Here is a 17,985-nt window from a genome sequence, read left to right on the forward strand (position 1 = left end):
ACATACATGGAAGAAAAGGCCTTACTATTCCCAAATGAATGAATGTTATTACAAAACAAGAAATAGAGATGACCAGCAAACCTATGAAAAGGGAATGATCTTCATTACTAATCAACTTTGTGAAAAAAATTTTTTTTGCCGCACCGGGTGGGATCTTAGTTCCCTGACCAGGGATCGAACCTGTGCCCCTTGCAGTGGAAGCACGGATTCTTAACCACTGGACTGCCAGGGAAGTTCCGTGAAAATTTTTTGAGATAACTAGTTTTTACTTCCCAAATTGACTTCTGAGATTATCAAAGATTTTTTCTTTTTAATATTCATGTCCATTGTTGGCCAGGGTATAGAGGTTTAGGGATTTATACTTTCTTGGAAGCAGAATAAGTTAAGAAAAATCTTTTTGGAGGAAACATCTGCCATTATGGTTTCAAAACTTTAAAGTTTGTTATTCTTCAACATTACCATTTCTACTTTTTGTAATTTATTTTAAGGAGATAGCCAGCAGAGTTCCAGGGACTAAGGTCTATATGGAAAGGTTTTTTTTGCAACATTGTTTATAATAAGTAATCTAAAACTAAGCATGCATTATTGGATCAGTTCACTATATTCTCAGTCATCAATTTCTTGAATTACTATGCAGCCCTGAAGTGGGATGCCAGAAATCGTCGTCGTCGTCGTCATCATCATCATCATCATCATCTTCCATCATCATCACAATAATAGTTATCATTTATTGGGTACTTACTGTGTACCAGTCACTGTTCCTGAGTGCTTTACCTATAGTCACTCGTTTTCTTACCAGTACCCTAAGGTACAGTTATCAGCCTGCAAATGAAGAGAGGATGAGGATCAAGTCCAAGGTCCCACAGCAGAGCATCCTGAGGTGAACACAGGCATTCAGGCTCCAGGGCTGCGCCCATAAATGCTGCACATCTAGATGGGGCACAGAGGAGGAGCTACATACTCGAACAGTAAGGATGACTCGTGCCCTGTAAGATCAGCACATTAAATAAGTGGTGTAAGCGTATAAAAGAGGGAAAACAGACTCCATCACACGCTGGTGGAACTAAAGTTTTTCTAGCAGCCCACGCGATATACCAGAGTTCCAGGGACTTACCTATAGGAGTACTAACAAAAGGCAGCAATTTAAAGTGCAAGGATTTCTTTTCCTGCAGCCCTTCTGGTGGATGGAATTGGCAGTGTGAAAAGCAAACAGCAGGCAGCTACTGAAATTTGACTCGGTCCCTGGGAATCCGGAACAGCTTCCCATTCTTGACACTTTCTCAGTGCTGCCCCTCTTCCATAAACATAGTCTGTGTGTGTTTGGTATTGTAGGAGCCAGTGTCCTTCAAGGACGTGGCCGTGGTCTTCACCGAGGGGGAGCTGGGGCTACTGGACTCTGCCCAGAGGAAGCTGTACCGAGACGTGATGCTGGAGAACTTCCGGAACCTGCTCTCAGTGGGTGAGGACGGGCGCCCTCTGTGACGCAGTGTCAGCCTCCTGGGGTGTCTTTGTGTGCGTAGTTGCTTGAAGCTCTGGGACTCCTAAAATCATTCTTTGAGCTTGGGTACCTGGGAGTCCTAATAATACCTGTGCAGCAGAGACAAGATGTTTCTGATGTTTCTGTCCAGGAAAACAATCTGTCCTTTGAACTATAAATGGGCAGCTTGTGGTGCTGCCCCACTGGTTTGTCATAAAATCAGTTTAGTGAGTTGCTCCAGCTTCTTTGTCTTTCAGGGTTCCAGTAACTGTAGTTGTTTTTGTTTTTGGTTTTTTTTGGTGTGGGGGGGGCACCACACCACACGGCTTGCGGGATCTTAGTTCCCTGACCAGGGATTGAACCTAGGCCTTCATCAGTGAAAGCACCGAGTCCTAACCACTGGACCGCCAGGGAATTCCCACTGTAGTTGTTTATAAATGTGATTTTTCACAGGTATTTTGTTTTTTGCTTTAACGATGTATTTGTAAATAACTTCAGACTTACAGAAAATTTGCAAAAGTAAAAGTATAGAACAAGAACACCCATACAGCTTTCACCTAGATTCACCTATAGTAACATTTTACCCCATTTAAATTTTATCATTTATGTGCGTGTTCTTTCTCTCTCCATAAATATTTATGTATATGTATGAAAACATATGTATATACCTAATTTTTTTCTGAACGATTTGAGGGTAATTTACGTACACCATGGCCCTATTATCTCTAAATACTTCCGTGTACATGCAGAGTTCAGGAATCCCAAGGCTCCCCTTACTCTGACACCAGTTGCAAGCTCGGGGGATCCCCTGAGCCTCAGTAGTTTGCTAGAACTCTCAGAAGTCACTAAAAGCTGTTATACTCACAGCTACACTTTATTACATGGAAAGGATACAGGATAAAATCAGCCGAGAGAAGAGATGCCTGGGGCAGAGTCCAGGGGAGTTTCCAGCACAAACTCCCAGCTGTCCTCTCCCAGTGGAGTCGTGGACAGCACTCAGTCTCCCCATCGGTGACGGGTGACCGTACATGCGGAGTGTTGCCCACCAGGGAGGCTCACACAAACCTTGGTGTCCAGAGCTTTGATTGCGGCTTGGTCGCATAGATGTGGTTGGGCACCTACGTGGCTGACTTTGGTTTCCATCCGCCCCCTCACTCCCAGAAATCAAGCTGATACACATGGCCTAAAGGCCCCACCATAAATCACATTGTTAAACTCTCTGGTGCGGCCCAGGGCCTCCAGGTAAAAAAAGACACTCTTATCAGGCAGTACATGGCCAGTGCTTAGAGATCATCTCCCAAGAGCTGAGGGCAAAAGCCAGACCTCTCTTTGGGCAAGGTTAATACTTCACTGAACAGTATATTTGGTAGAAATAGGAATATTCTCTTACATATCCCCAGTGCAGATATAGTCCTTTTATCCAATCTATCATTTATACCCTAATTTTATCAGTGGAGCCAATTATATAACTTAAAGCATATTTTTCTCTCTCCAGGGCAAGATCCAACCTAGGGTCTAGTCTAGCTCTCAGTGTTTCTTAAGCCTCCTTTAATATGGAGCATTTTCACAGCATTGCTTTGCCTTTTAATACTGTGACTTTTTAAGGAATACTGCTACTCCCTCCCCCATTTTTAATAGAGCATTCCTAGTATTTCCTCATAATTAGATTCAGATGATCCATTCTGGCTGGACCTCTGCAGTTGGTAGTGGTGTGTCCTTTTGAGGGTATCACATCTAGAGACACACCATCTGTCCCTCGTTAGTGATGCTAATTTTCATCACCCTGTCAAGATGTCCAATTTCTCCACTGTAAGATTACTGCTTTGTTTCCTCTTGCAGTCACAAGGCAACACTTTTTAAGACCACACAAACATTTCCCTATAGACTTAGCATCCATTGATGATTCTTGCCATATCCAGTCGTTACCACGATAGTTACCAAACGATGATTTTCTGACTTCGTGCTTCCTTCACACGTAGCAGTGAGCACTTGGCATTCTACAGAAAGCAAGAGCCCCTCTCTCTTAACCATTTATTTATTATTTGTAGGGACTTGTGAATTCTCTTATAAAAATGATTTGTAATTTATTACTGTAATAATTATCTTGCTAAAGTTGTTCCAAATTTGACCCCTTTAAGCTGACTCCTTGCCCTTGTAATATGCCCCCAGCCTTTTTCTGAGCACTGTCTTATTTGGGAGCATAGCATGCTGTCCCAGGCTCATCCTGTACTTTGCCCCAGCTCTGGAATCATATATTTCATCTATTGGGGAATGGTATTTAACACCAAGGTCTGGATGCTGGGGACTGTCCTTGCCACTGTGGTTTCTTTGTTTCCTGGTCTCAGGGTTTAGAGCTAGGAGGTAGGGGTGTGTCTGTGTGTGTATATATTCATATACATACACATATACATGCACACGTATTGATATAAATATGTATACATATGAATAGCTATTCAGTTTCATTCAAAATAAGAGAGATTATACTGAAACACCGTTTTTCATCCATGAGATTAGCAAAAATTCAAAAACATAACACTGTATTTTGGGGGCAAAGCTGTGGGGAATAAAACACTTTCATGCATTGAAAGTAGGAGTGCAACTCGATACCACCCCTAAGGAGAGGAATTTGACAATATCTAACAGAACTATGGAGTTATCTTTTCCCAGTTCACTTGTAGGAATTTTCCCTAAAGATAACAAAGTGCAAAAGAGCATTAATAGTATACTAGTTTGTGTAAGGAGGAAGGGAAAATAAGTAAATATATGAATATCTGCCGACCTTTATAAGAAGAAACACAGGAAGGATTAATCAGGAAATCATGAAGTTAGTTTCTTATAAGTGGGTGGAAGGTAATAGTGTGGAAGGGATGTTTGAGAGAGTTACACTTGTCTGAATACACCTTTTTATCTAGTTTGGACTTCTGAAAATATGTTGGTTCAACACATTCTGAAGAGTAAATCAAATAAGAAGGCAAAGGGATGATAATCTAAAAGAAAAATGAATTGTATTTGAAATTAATACCTTAACCACAATGAACAGAGAAAAGAAAGAATTCATGGAAGTAGCTAAGGAACACAGTGTATAACTCTATACCCTTAGTTTTAGGTACAGTGGGAGGGGGATGGGAGAATGATTTGCAATCCTGAACACTTTTTAGTGGATTTGCTTTGATATGGAATAAGCAATTCTGAGACTATTTTAGATGTACTACAGGTGCCAAGGCCATTCAGTGGAGAAAGTATCATCTTTTCAACAGGTGGTGCTGAAGCATTTGGACTTCTGTATGCATATATTTGCATGCCTCACATCTACCACAAAATTAACTCAAATGAATAAGAGACATAATGTAAAATGTAAATTTTAGAAAGAAACACAGGAGAAAATCTTCATGACCTTGGGTTAGGCAAAGAGGTCTTAGATATGATCCCCAAAACATGATTCAGAAAAGAAAAAAAGAAAAAAACCACACAAGTGGGACTTGGTCAAAATTTAAAACTTTTGCTGTCCTCGCCTTTTTGCAGGGAATCAGCCGTTCAAACCGGAGCTTATATTCCAGCTGGAGAGAGAAGAGCTTTTGATGATGGAGACGGAGACCCAGAGAGAAGGGTGTTCAGGTGAGAACCATCCAGCAGTGACCCAGAAGCCAGAGAGCCCCTCCTGAAACATGAGTCAGAAAATGTCAGGCCCTGAGGTGTCTGTCCCCTCACCCCCTCTAGCTTTCCATATTCTAGCTCATTCATCCTGTCCCAGCTGCACTGGCCCATTGCTGCCCATCAGACCTGTCAGAATTCTGCTTCTGCTTCAGGTTACTTGGCTTGCTTTGCTCTGTGCCGTGACTGAGTGAATCGGTTAATGCACGTGTGGTCTTTCACTGTCTTCGGTCCTCCTTGAGGCAGCTAATAGGTATAGAATAAATCAGTGTGATGGAGGGATACTCCAGAATATTGTTTGTCAACTGATGAATGCCTGTCCTAATTCTGTTTAGGTGTCCTTGAGTATTCATGGATAGGTAGCCATTATTCCTAAAAGATGAATAGCCAGTCAGCTAAAGGAAATATCAAAAATGATCAATGCCGGGCTTCCCTGGTGGCGCAGTGGTTGAGAGTCCAGCTGCCGATGCAGGGGACAGGGGTTCATGCCCCGGTCCGGGAAGATCCCACATGCCGCGGAGCGGCTAGGCCTGTGAGCCATGGCCGCTGAGCCTGTGCGTCCGGAGCCTGTGCTCCACAACAGGAGAGGCCGCAACAGTGAGAGGCCCACGTAATGCAAAAAAAAAAAAAAAAAAAAAAAAGATCAATGCCAACATTATAATTGACCCTTCCCATGCAGTAATTTCAAGTGAGACACTCTTGCATTAACTTCCTCATTCAGATGCCCAGCTCTTTATCTTCCCATTCTGTCCTCTCTTCTCACTGTTGCATCCCCTAACACCTAAACAGTCTCTTGACCTAGCTACGGTTTTTTAAAAAAATTTTATTCAATTTACTTAAATTAAAAAAAAAGTTCACCTATTTTTCCCATTCCCCAACCGCTGCCTCTTGCAACCAACAGTCTGTTCTCTGTATCTGTGAGCTTGGTTGGTTTTGTGTGTGTGTTGTGGGGTGGGGGTGGTGACTTTAAGTTCCACATATAAGAGAGATTGAGCGGCATTTGTCTTCAAATACCTCAAGGTCTACCCGTATTGTTGCAAATGGCAAGATTTCATTTTTATTTATGGCTGAATTTTCTTTATCCATTCATCCATCAGTGGACACTTAGATTGTTTCCTTATCTTGACTATTGTAAATAATGCTGCAGTGTACATGGGGGTGCATATATTTTTTCTTTTTTTGTATGAATTTATTTATTTTGCGCTGCTTTGGGTCTTTGTTGCCGTGCACGGGCTTTCTCTAGTTGCTGTGAGCAGGGGTTACTCTTCGTTGTGGTGTATGGGCTTCTCATTGCGGTGGCTTCTCTTTGTTGCAGAGCACAGGCTGTAGGCGCGTGAGCTTCAGTAGTTGTGGCACGCAAGCTCAGTAGTTGTGGCTCGTGGGCTCTAGAGCACAGGCTCAGTAGTTGTGGCGCACGGGCTTAGTTGCTCCATGGCATGTGGAATCTTCCCGGACCAGGGCTCGAACCCACGTCCCGTGCATTGGCAGGTGGATTCTTTTTTTTTTTTTTTTTTTTTTGTGGTACACGGGCCTCTCACTGTTGTGGCCTCTCCCGTTGCGGAGCACAGGCTCCAGACGCGCAGGCCCAGCGGCCACGGCCCACGGGCCCAGCCGCTCCGCGGCATGTGGGATCCTCCCAGACTGGGGCACGAACCCATGTCCCCTGCATCGGCAGGCGGACTCTCAGCCACTGCGCCACCAGGGAAGCCCGGCAGGCGGATTCTTAATCACTGTGCCACCAGGGAAGCCCCATATATCTTTTCGAGTTACTGTTTTCGTTTTCTTCACATAAATACACAGAAGTAGAATTGCTGAATCATATGATAGTTCTATTTTTAATTTTTTGAGGACCCTCCATACTGATTTCCATAGTGGCTGCACCAACTTCCATTCCCACCAGTAGTGTACAAGGGCTCCCTCTCCTCCACATCCTTGCCACCATTTGTTATCTCTTGTCTTTTTGATAACAGACATCCTAACAGGTGGGAGGTGATAATCTCATTGTGGATTTGATTTGCATTTCCCTGATGATTAATGTTGTGGAGCATCTTTTTATGAACCTGTTGGCCATCTGTATGTCTTCTTTGGGAAAATGTCTATTCTGGTCTTCTGCCCATTTTTTAAATCAGATCGTTTGGTTTTTGCTATTGAATTGTATGAGTTCTTTCTATATTTTGGATATAACCCCTTATCAAATATATGATTTGCACATATTTTTCTCCCATTCAGTAGTTTGCCTTTTCGTTTTATTGCTGGTTTTCTTAGCTGTGCAGAAGCTTCTTAGTTTGACTGTAGCCCCACTTGTTTATTTTTGCTTTTGTTTCTTTTGCTTTTGATGAAGGATAAAATGATTTTTATCCTTCATTTTGTTAATGTGGTGTATCACACTGATTTGCAGATGTCAAACCATCCTTGCATCCCTACAATAAATCCCATTTGATTTTGGTGTATGACCCTTTTAATGTGTTGTTGAATTCAGTTTGCTAATATTTTGTTTAGGATTTTTACATTATGTTCATCAGAGATATTGGCCTGTAATTTTCTTTTTGAAGTGGTACTTCCAAGTTGGACATATATGCGAGTCCAAACATTTTAGTAATGTTTTTGAGTCCTCAGACCCTGGTGTCAGAAGCCATGGGCACACCTGTGTAGCCAAGGATGCTCCTGGGTGAGAAGGAAAGTCAATTGAAAATTTCAAAACAAATTACTTCACTTCTATAATTTTTTGTTTCCATCTCAGTTAACATTCAGAGTCATAACAGGCAATATACTCTCTAGAGCAGGGGTCAGCAAAGTTTTTCTCTAAAGGTCCAGATAGTGAATATTTTAGGCTTTGCTGGCCATATGTGGTCTCTGTCACATATTCTTCTTTGTTTTTTCTTACACTATTTAAAAAAATGTAAAATCTATTCTTGTTCTTAAGCTACACAAAAACAGGGCTAGGGCCATAGTGTGCCAGTCCCCCTGCCTGATAGCATCAGTAGGAATGTAATGTCATATTTTAAAATATCTTTTTATTTAATTTTTTACATATACTAACATGTATATACCTTATATTAATGCAAAATTTTGAAAATGTACATTCTTATTTTTAATATACTAATTTTTCTCCTTCATGGTACCTTGAGCAAGAAATCCCTCCCAGTCTGAGATTATCTCTTTTTAAAAATAATCATCACTACATAATCCAATATGTGGCTATAACATGCATTATTTACCCATTTTTTAATTGATGGGCATTCATTTCTCTGCCGTCTCCCTTGTTTTTTTACTACTAATATAGAAAGTACAGCAATAAAAACCCCAATCCAAATGTCGTTGGGTACTAGTGATTTTATTTCTGTGGAATAAATTACCTGGTGACTCAGAGATTCAAATAGAAAAACCATCCTACTGAGCTGTTTTTTTTGGCTGCGTCGGGTCTTAGTTGAGGCACATGGGATCTTCGTTGAAGCATGCGGGATATTTTCATTATGGCGCAGTCTCTTCGTTGCAGTGCTCAGGCTTCCCTCTGGTTGTAGTGTGCGGGTTTTCTCTGTAGTTGTGGCGTGCGGGCTCCAGGGTGCGTGGGCTCCAGAGCACAGCTCCATAGTTTACTGCACGCGGGTTCTCTCATTGAGGCGGGTTCTCTCATGTGAGCTCAGTAGTTGTGGCTCACAGGCATAGTTGCCCCACGGCATGTGGGACCTTAGGTCCCTGACTGGGATCGAACCCACGTCCCCTGCATTGGAAGGTGGATTCTTTACCACTGGACCACCAGGGAAGTCCCCTTACTGAGCTTTAACTTTGGAGTTGTAACCAAGAGAGACATAATCATCCCCATTGACTTTCCTGCAGCCTCTAGGAGCTGATTTAATTGACGTGGGCAAAGAAATATTTTTAAAATGATAGTCTTACAACCACTCTGTTAGCAGAAGAACTATCTCAGTTTCCACTAGGAAAGAGAATGATGTCAATAAATAATGGCTTCTTTTTTTTTTTGGCTGTATTGGGTCTTCGTTGCTGCGCATGGGCTTTCTTTAGTTGTGGTGAGTGCGGGCTACTCTTCATTGCAGTGAGTGGGCTCTAGGTACATGGGAATAGTGGCATGTGAACTCAGTAGTTGTGGCTCACAGGCTCTAGAGCGCAGGCTCAGTAGTTGTGGCACACGGCCTTTGTTGCTCCGCAACATGTGAGATCTTCCTGGACCAGGGCTCGAACCATGTGCCCTGCATTGGCAGGCGGATCCCTAACCACTGAGCCACCAGGGAAGTCCCAATAATGGCTTCTTAACTGTCCATCTCCTTGCAAGATGTTCCAAGTCGCAACAAATCCATCTCTCCCAAAGTCATCATCTGCATAAATTTCCTAGTTTTTTTTTCAGGCCAGGCAAGGAAGATTCAAGGTGAGAAAAACAAGAGTTAGGAAGACCAGCCCCTGTCTTTCTTTTCATCCCCTATTCAAAAATAAGTATATATTTCTTCATCTTTATTTTGTACACGTTAGCCATTAAATAAACAAATGTTAATGTAGATTTTAGACAGTTTTCAAGCCTTCATCCCCCTAAAGATCTAGTGTATAATTTTCAACTGGTGACCATTATAACCTGAAAAAAGTTGTACTCTCAGGTTTCATACATCCTGAGGGAAAGAAAGAATATATCTCAAGTGGTAATTTGTTCCCAGTATTTTGAAACTTCAGTCCATGTAGGCATGAAAAAAAAAAAAAAAAAAAAGGCATGAAACTAAGAGGTACAAACCTACCTATTGATATTTTTCCAAGTTTCCGTATTTGAACTTTGCATTTGAGCCTTACAATTGTTTCATTACGAACTTTATACCTTCCTCAACTATTTACACCAGTGGTTTTCATACTTTTTTGGCCATGGCCTTCAGTATGTAATGTAACCCAGTACAGACCTAGGTGTGTATACATATCTGCAAGTCTGAAACAAGCATTTGTGCACTGATACCCTGACATGCAGTGCAACTGTGATATTTTCTGTCCTTTTTAAAATTGCATGTCACAGTCTATTAAATTGATCTTAAGCCTCACTAATGGTTTCCCACCATTAGTGTTCTTGTGCTCTTATAGGCTATTCATTCCAAATACATCCAGTAGTATTCCATAATCTGTTTTCAGCCTTCTCTGCCAGTGATTAAATTTTGTCTTCTATTGGAAAGTGATAAGAAAAATAATTTTACTTGGAGTGAAAAAGATGATTTGTAGTCCATGTTTACATAAAATCAGCTTGTCAGTCCACATAAGTAAAATCTGTTTCATGGAATTGCCTGATTAATTTGATCAGAGGTGCAGAGTCAACAGCCTTTTAGAGCCACCTGCACCTGTTGCTGACATGAGGCTTCATGATCCCCAGGGGCTCTGAAAGGTGATCCTTTACCAACACTATACCTTAATGCTGCTGACTGCCACTGATGCGACCTGAAACTCCCAGCAGGGATGGAAAGGGAAGTTTCTGGTCCGTAGAGCCAGGCAAGCATCATTGCTGTATAAACCAAGGGCTTCTGCGCTTTTTTTTTTCCCCATAGCAGATTATTCCTGTTTTTCATTTCCAGTGTCATCTCTAATTATAGCAAAACCATCTACTTCATTAACCAGGAGATACTTACTTTTAGTAATCTCCTTCTTTCAAGTAATAAGGTGTTTCCTGCAAATTATCTTGCTTTTTCTTCTCTTTCCTTGGCAGTTTGCTGGTTCCAGCTAGATCTGAATACATTCCTGTCAGTAGTTCTCACGTAGCTGTTCTCAGCTATTTCCTTTGTTAATTTTAATTCCTTTATGGCTTAATTAGAATATCAAACATCACTGGGTTAAGAGTTTTTGAAGTCGTAACTTAACCTATATGTTAACCTTAACTAAACCTTAAGTTTTAATGCAACCTTTCATAAATACCTTATGATGTCTTACACATGCCAATCATGTTGATCTAGCATTACAATTCCTTGCCAGAATTTCCTTTTTAATAGAAAACTTACTACATTTGCATTAACTAACTGCAGACATAAAGTACATATGGGTAAAATAGCATGTTAATAAAATATGACCCATCTGTTTTTTAAATTATACATATGTTTAATTACTTTTTTCTTATAATTTTTAGATTACTTTTTTGATCATTTACAGTGGTGACATCTGATCTCAGGCTGTGATAGGCTGGCCATTTTATGCTAGAATAGTCTTTGTTTTCTGCATTTCACTTCTTCTGTCTCCACCCCACATAACCCTGTTCTTGTTTTCAAACAGACAGATCTCGGAGATATTGCAGGTTCAGTTCCAGAGCACTGCAATAAAGCAAATATTGCATATAAAGCAAGTCACAAATTTTTTGGTTTCCTAGTGCATATAAAAGTCATGTTTATACTATACTGTAGTTTACTAAGTGTGCAATAGCATTATGCTAAAAAAAAATTCACATACCTTAACTAAAAAATACTTTATTGCTAAAAAATGCTAACCATCATCTGAGCCTTCAGTGAGTCATAGTAGTAACATCAAAGATCACAGATAACCATGACAAATATAATAATGAAAAAGTTTGAAATATTGTGAGAATTACCAAAATGTAACACAGAGACATGAAATGAGCAAATTCTGATGGAAAAATAGTGCCAGTAGGCTTGCTCAACATAGGGTTGCCTTCAATTTGTAAGAAACTCTACCTGTGAAGCACAATAAAGCAAAGCACAATAAAACAAGGTACGGAGTATATTTTTCCCTGTAGACTGAGTTAAAATGGCTTCTAAAGTGATAGCTTTGTGGCATAGAGTTGGATGTTGTAGCCATTGTTAATGTACTTGATTAGAAAGAACTCTTCTTCTCAAGCTCACATGGAACATTCACCAAGATAGACCATATTCTGAATCGAAAAACACACCTTAACAAATTTAAAAGAATAGAAATTATGCAGTGCCTGCTCTCAGACTGCAATGGAATTAAACTAGAAGTCAATAAATCAAATAACTGGAAAACCTCAAATGGAGATTAAACAATACACTTCCAAATAACACATGGGTCAAAGAAGAAATCTCAAGAGAAATTTTAAGGTATTTTGAACTACATGAAAATGAAAACACAACCTACCAAAATTTGTGGGCTGCAGCAAAAGCACTGCTTAGAGGAAAATTTATAGCATTGAATATATGTATTAGAAAAGAAGAAAGGTCTAAAATCAATCATCTAAGCTTCCACCTTAGGAAACTAGAAAAAGAAAAGCAAATTGTAAGCAGAAGAAAAGTAAGTAGAAGACAAGAATAAGAATTGGAAATAAGAAATCAGTAGAGAAAATCAATGAAACCAAAAGCTGGTTCTTTGAAAAGATGCCTAAAATGGATAAGCTTCTTAGCTAGGGTAATTAAGAAAAAGAGACACAAATTACTAATATCACAGAAATGCAAATTACTAATATCAGAAATGAAAGAGGGAACATGACTACAGAACCTGTGGGCATTAAAAGAATAAAAAAGGAATACTATGAACAAACTCTATGCCCACAAATTTGACAGCCTAGATGAAATAGACCAATTCCTTGAAAGACACATTTGCCAAAAGGAAAGTAAAGCTATTTACTTTATTTGACATGTCTCGTATACTGTGTCCCTTCATTTCATTATTCTATAAAATATTAATATAGTAATTGAAAGCTTTGCTTTTGAGAGACCAAAGACATCACTAGGCATTTTTTAAATTAATTTTTTATTGGAGTATAGTTGGTTGGCGTTTTATTTTTTAAAGTACTACTGAGATGAGTACTCATAGACATGCCGTAAAGTGTTACCCTGCAGTCGGTGAACTGCCCCAGATCCTGCTGCCACGCAATCATCAGTGTGGCCTTTTATTTTTAATTTTTTTATAAATTGGGCATAGGGTGGGGCTACAGGTAAGATTTTATACAAGAAAAACTACACCATTTATTTTCAAAATTAAAAAGACACAATCCACAAGATTCTTGTGACCTTTGCTTTTCTCATCAACAGGTGATATCTGAGTGTAGCCCTACCTCTCATACAGCCTTTCAACATTGCAGTAAAACTGCCATCACCAATTCCTTTCCCGTGAAAAATAACTCAACACATATATGCACTTTCAGTTCTGTGAGTGAGAGTGACTCAAGCTGTGATCTATTCATTATGTGCTTATTGAGCAACTGCTATTCACTAGGAGTGTTACAGGCAGTGAGGGTAATGCTGTGTACACAGCGAAGTGCTTGTCCTTGTGGGTAATCCACCCCAGTGTGGAGAGACAGAAAAACACAAAGAATTATTATGTTTGAGGATAATGTTCATGTTATGAAAAGAATCCTCTTTTACTGCTTCCCACCCCCCCCCCCGGATGCTGAAAGAGAATTAACGTACTGCCAAGTATTAGGAGAGTGCACGTTATTACTTCAACCCCGTTGGACCACCGGTCCTCAGGGAGTATACTTCTCACCAGGATATGAAGATCTGCTGCCTGCTGATAATCTGAGCTTTCATAACTAAGGGACAAGCCATTTCCACCCAAACATACCCATCTTCAACTCTTCTGGAGCCTCAAATTCCCTAAACGTTAAAGTAATTTTCCAGCAAAATGGTGCAAGCCAAAGTCAGTGTTCGCTGAGTTTTGTTTGTTTGATAACAAAGGACACCTACTGGTGCCATAAAACTTGCCTATGCTTCCCTCAGCCTCCATTTTTTTCTGATGTCTTTGGAGTTGAATTCTGTCACCCATGTTTTACATCCTGACCTGCACCATAGCCCTTGATAATTGCAAAATATCTTTTGAAAGGAGTTAAAGCTGATAATGGCTTACAGTGACTTAGAAGAGCTTATTAGTCTCATGAAGATAAAGAGCGAATTAGAGATAGGCAGTTTGATGCCTCAAGCATAAAGATCTACTTTTACCTTCATCTGCACAGCATTTAACATGCAGTCTTCTTAAAAACAAACAAAAATGTTACCATGCCCATTACTATCAGGGCAAAAAGCATTTATCCACTTGAAACTATACTCTTTCCGATTTGAGACTATCCCCTTCTGTTTTCTTGAAATCTCCAGGCAGCCCATGATAATATGTGTATGCTTTAACTAGGCATTTTGAACAAGGCCACCATCTTCGATGTCCAGGTTGTGTTGCAAAGCCCTGATTTTGAGGCACGCAGATAGCCTGAATTCTGTGGATCCTACTTATATTCCTGGTGTAGCCAAAGATGAGCCATTTTCTAAGTATCATCAGAGGTAGTAACGTGAATTTTCCTCCAGTTTATTGAAGTTGCATATCATCATCTAAGTGCAAAATCTTGAAATCTCTGAATAAAAGCATTCACTGTGTACACGTCTAAAATCTCTTTATTCTTATAGGAACCAAGAGTCAACATAATATGGAAAGTATTCAAGAAGTGGGATTAAGCTGCCTTTCCCCCAAAGAGCTTTCCACCTGGCAGACCTGGCAACAAGGTGCAGGCAGGTTAACTGGGTGTCAAGATTCGATGAAAATTTTTCAAGAGAATATTTCTCAGCTGCAAAAACAAGGCGATTCCCCCTGCCAAGTTTGGGCAGGAATACCGATTCAGATTTCTGAAGATGAGAACTACGTATTGACTCATATAGGAGATGGTTCCCATGACATAAAAAGTCAAGAATTTCCCCCTTGGAGAGCCCAGCATTCCTGGAGGAAAATGTATCTTACAGAGTCACGTAATTATCAGTGTAGATGTCAGAAAATTTCCATGAAAAATGATTTCTGTATGTCTGAAAGTATCAGTTGGATCTCACATCACAATGATAATCTGGGTGTACACAGAACAGAAAAAATCTATAGCTGCCATGACTGTGGAGAGGATGTCATGAAGGTTTCCTTGCTTAATCAAGACTTAATTCAGACAGGGCAAAAGCCCTACCCTGGTAATGAGTACAGAAAAGCCTTCAACAATGACTCCAGTTCTGAAGTTCTTCAGCAGTTACACTTAGAAGGCAAGCCCTGTACCTACAGTCCATGTGGAAAGGACTGTAGTTACAGTTCAGTTCTTCATACTCATCAAAGTGTTTGTAGAGGAGATAACTGTGTTTCTGAGAGTTCACATCTGCAATGCCATCAGAAAGTACAAGCAGAGGAGGTGGCATTTAAGTATGAATATGGTGAGAATGTCAATCAGTGTTCCTCTCATAACACATATGAACTCACTCACACAGGAGAGGTGTCCAACAGATGCAACATTTATGAGAAGGGCTTCAGTCATAGCTTAGACCTTAGTAGTAGTTTTAGGGTCCATGCTGAGCAGGAGCCCTATGAATTTGAGGAGAATGGGAATGCCTTTAACCAGAATTCTTGCCTTCGAACCCATCAGAAAATCCAAACTGAAGAGAAACTATACACAGATGTGGAGTGTGAGAAGGGTTTCATTTGTAACTCAGATTGTAACATTCAGCACAGAGTTCACGTGGAAGAGATTCCGTATAATTCTGAGGTGTGTGGTAATGGCTTCAGTCTGGCCTCACATTTTCAAGACCTTCAGATAGTCCACACTAGGGAACAACCATATAAACATTATACATGTGGTAACAGCTTCAGCCACAATTCATATCTTCAAGGCCATCAGAAAATTCACATTGGAGAGAAACCTTACAAGGAGTGTGGGAACGGCTTCAATTGGAATTCAAAACCTAAAGATCATCAGAGAGTCCACACTGGAGAGAAGCCATACAAATGCAACGCATGTGGTAAAGTCTTCAGTCATAGATCAATTCTTAATGTTCATCAGAGGGTCCACACAGGAGAGAAACCTTTTAAATGTGAGGAGTGTGATAAGGAATTCAGTCGGAGTTCATACCTTCAAGCCCATCAGAGAGTTCACACTGGAGAGAAACCATACAAGTGTGAGGAGTGTGGGAAGGGATTCAGTCGGAGTTCATACCTTCAAGGCCATCAGAGAGTTCACACTGGAGAGAAACCATACAAGTGTGAGGAGTGTGGGAAGGGATTCAGTCGGAGTTCACACCTTCAAGGCCATCAGAGAGTTCACACTGGAGAAAAGCCATTCAAGTGTGAGGAGTGCGGGAAGGGATTCAGTTGGAGCTTTAATCTTCAAATTCATCAGAGGGTTCACACAGGAGAGAAACCCTATAAGTGCGGAGAATGTGATAAGGGCTTCAGTAAGGCCTCAACTCTTCTGGCCCATCAGAGAGTCCACACAGGAGAGAAGCCATACCAATGTGATGAGTGTGGTAAGAGCTTCAGTCAGAGATCGTACCTTCAAAGCCATCAGAGTGTCCACACTGGCGAGAGACCATATATATGTGAGGTATGTGGGAAGGGCTTCAGTCAGAGAGCATATCTTCAAGGTCATCAGAGAGTCCACACCAGAGTGAAGCCATACAAATGTGAGATGTGTGGGAAGGGCTTTAGTCAGAGCTCACGCCTTGAAGCACATCAGAGGGTCCACACAGGAGGGAAACCGTACAAATGTGAGGTGTGCACAAAGGGTTTCAGTGAAAGTTCACGCCTTCAAGCGCATCAGAGGGTCCACACAGAAGGGAGGCCCTATAAATGTGAACAGTGTGGTAAGGGTTTCAGTGGGTTTTCAAGTCTTCAAGCCCATCACAGAGTCCACACTGGGGAAAAGCCATACAAATGTGAGGTGTGTGGTAAGGGCTTCAGTCAGAGATCAAACCTCCAGGCTCATCAGAGAGTCCACACGGGAGAGAAACCATACAGATGCGATGCATGTGGTAAGGGTTTCCGTTGGAGCTCAGGTCTTCTAATTCATCAAAGAGTCCATAGTGGTGATACATTCTATAAAAGTGAAGAGTATGGTAAGGATTATCTTTCTTCAGAGAATCCATACAAAAGTGAAATTCTGTAAAATGGTATTCTATTGCGTTCTGAAGCCCTCAAACGAGAGCTGAAATTTTCCGTTCACTCCAGTTCTTAAAGTAGAAAAAGAATTTCTTTCATGAAAAGGTAATGTTTCTGCCCAACATCAACATTCACAATAGTCAGGAGACCACACAGCAGAGACATCTAACGAGAGGGGTTCCATACGGGATTTTGTGAGAACGTTAACATGTCATTGCACGTTACTTTAAGCAATTGTTGCACTAGGGCTTAAACAAGATACGAGTATAGTCAGGATTTTAACAGAAGCACAGTGATGAGCATGCCTAAATCCACGTCCACTGGAATGTAAAGTTAATGAGAGAAGGGGCTTCATGCATTGTGACGTCTCCAAAGCCACGACACTGCATAACTCAATATTAGGTGCTCAGTACTTTTTGCTAAATGACTAAAAGTGTGTAAAGGTATCATGTTTGGAATTTTTATTAAGCTTATTTTCTCCAAAAAGTCATTTAAAAATGTATTTGGAGGAGGAATACTGCAAGTAATGTAAGCACTTCAAGTAAATATTATTTGAAATGTATCAGCAATATCACAATCTGAAACTACATGAATTTGGTTGTAACCCTTTTGGGAATGGTTCTCTCCCTTTGTCCCTTGTGTAAGCAGGGATGAACTGAATTTCTTACCATTTGGTCTCTTTCTCTACAGTATACTATCCATTCAAGTTTAGCTGTGAGATGTACACCTGTGTGCACTTTAAAGGACAGTACAAACTGTTAAAACAATGTTTCTGGTTAACTTTACAAAAATGGAACACTGCATTTCACATAATTGAATTTTTACTCCTGCCCTGTGTGTTAGGACAGAGTTTTACTGTAATATTTGGAAAGTGACAGAAATGGTTACTAATGACAAATACTTTCTTAATAAATGTCAAAATTACAATACTTGGTTTTTTAGTCTCCATATTTCCATCAAAATCCTTTTGATCTGACTGATTTCTAGGCGTTATAGACTTTGTCCAATTCAGACCTCCTTAGGCAGGA

General features: G+C 40.5%; 1 protein-coding gene across 1 annotated transcript in view; it reads left to right on the forward strand.

Annotated features, from left to right (window-relative positions):
• The window catches only part of LOC309836686 (uncharacterized protein), a gene marked incomplete at its 5' end in the record, with an annotated part of 52,603 nt that extends 34,822 nt beyond the window's left edge, over positions 1-17,781 (forward strand). The window contains 3 exons of the mRNA XM_082676786.1: positions 1,333-1,459; positions 5,000-5,092; positions 14,464-17,781. Coding sequence (XP_082532912.1) covers positions 1,333-1,459; positions 5,000-5,092; positions 14,464-16,964 — 2,721 coding nt within the window. The 3' untranslated portion in view covers positions 16,965-17,781. The remainder of the gene's footprint in view (positions 1-1,332; positions 1,460-4,999; positions 5,093-14,463) is intronic.
• Positions 17,782-17,985: the final 204 nt, after the last annotated feature.

This window comes from Grampus griseus (assembly GCF_964374135.1).
Source record: "Grampus griseus genome assembly, chromosome: 19".
Taxonomy (NCBI): domain Eukaryota; kingdom Metazoa; phylum Chordata; class Mammalia; order Artiodactyla; family Delphinidae; genus Grampus; species Grampus griseus.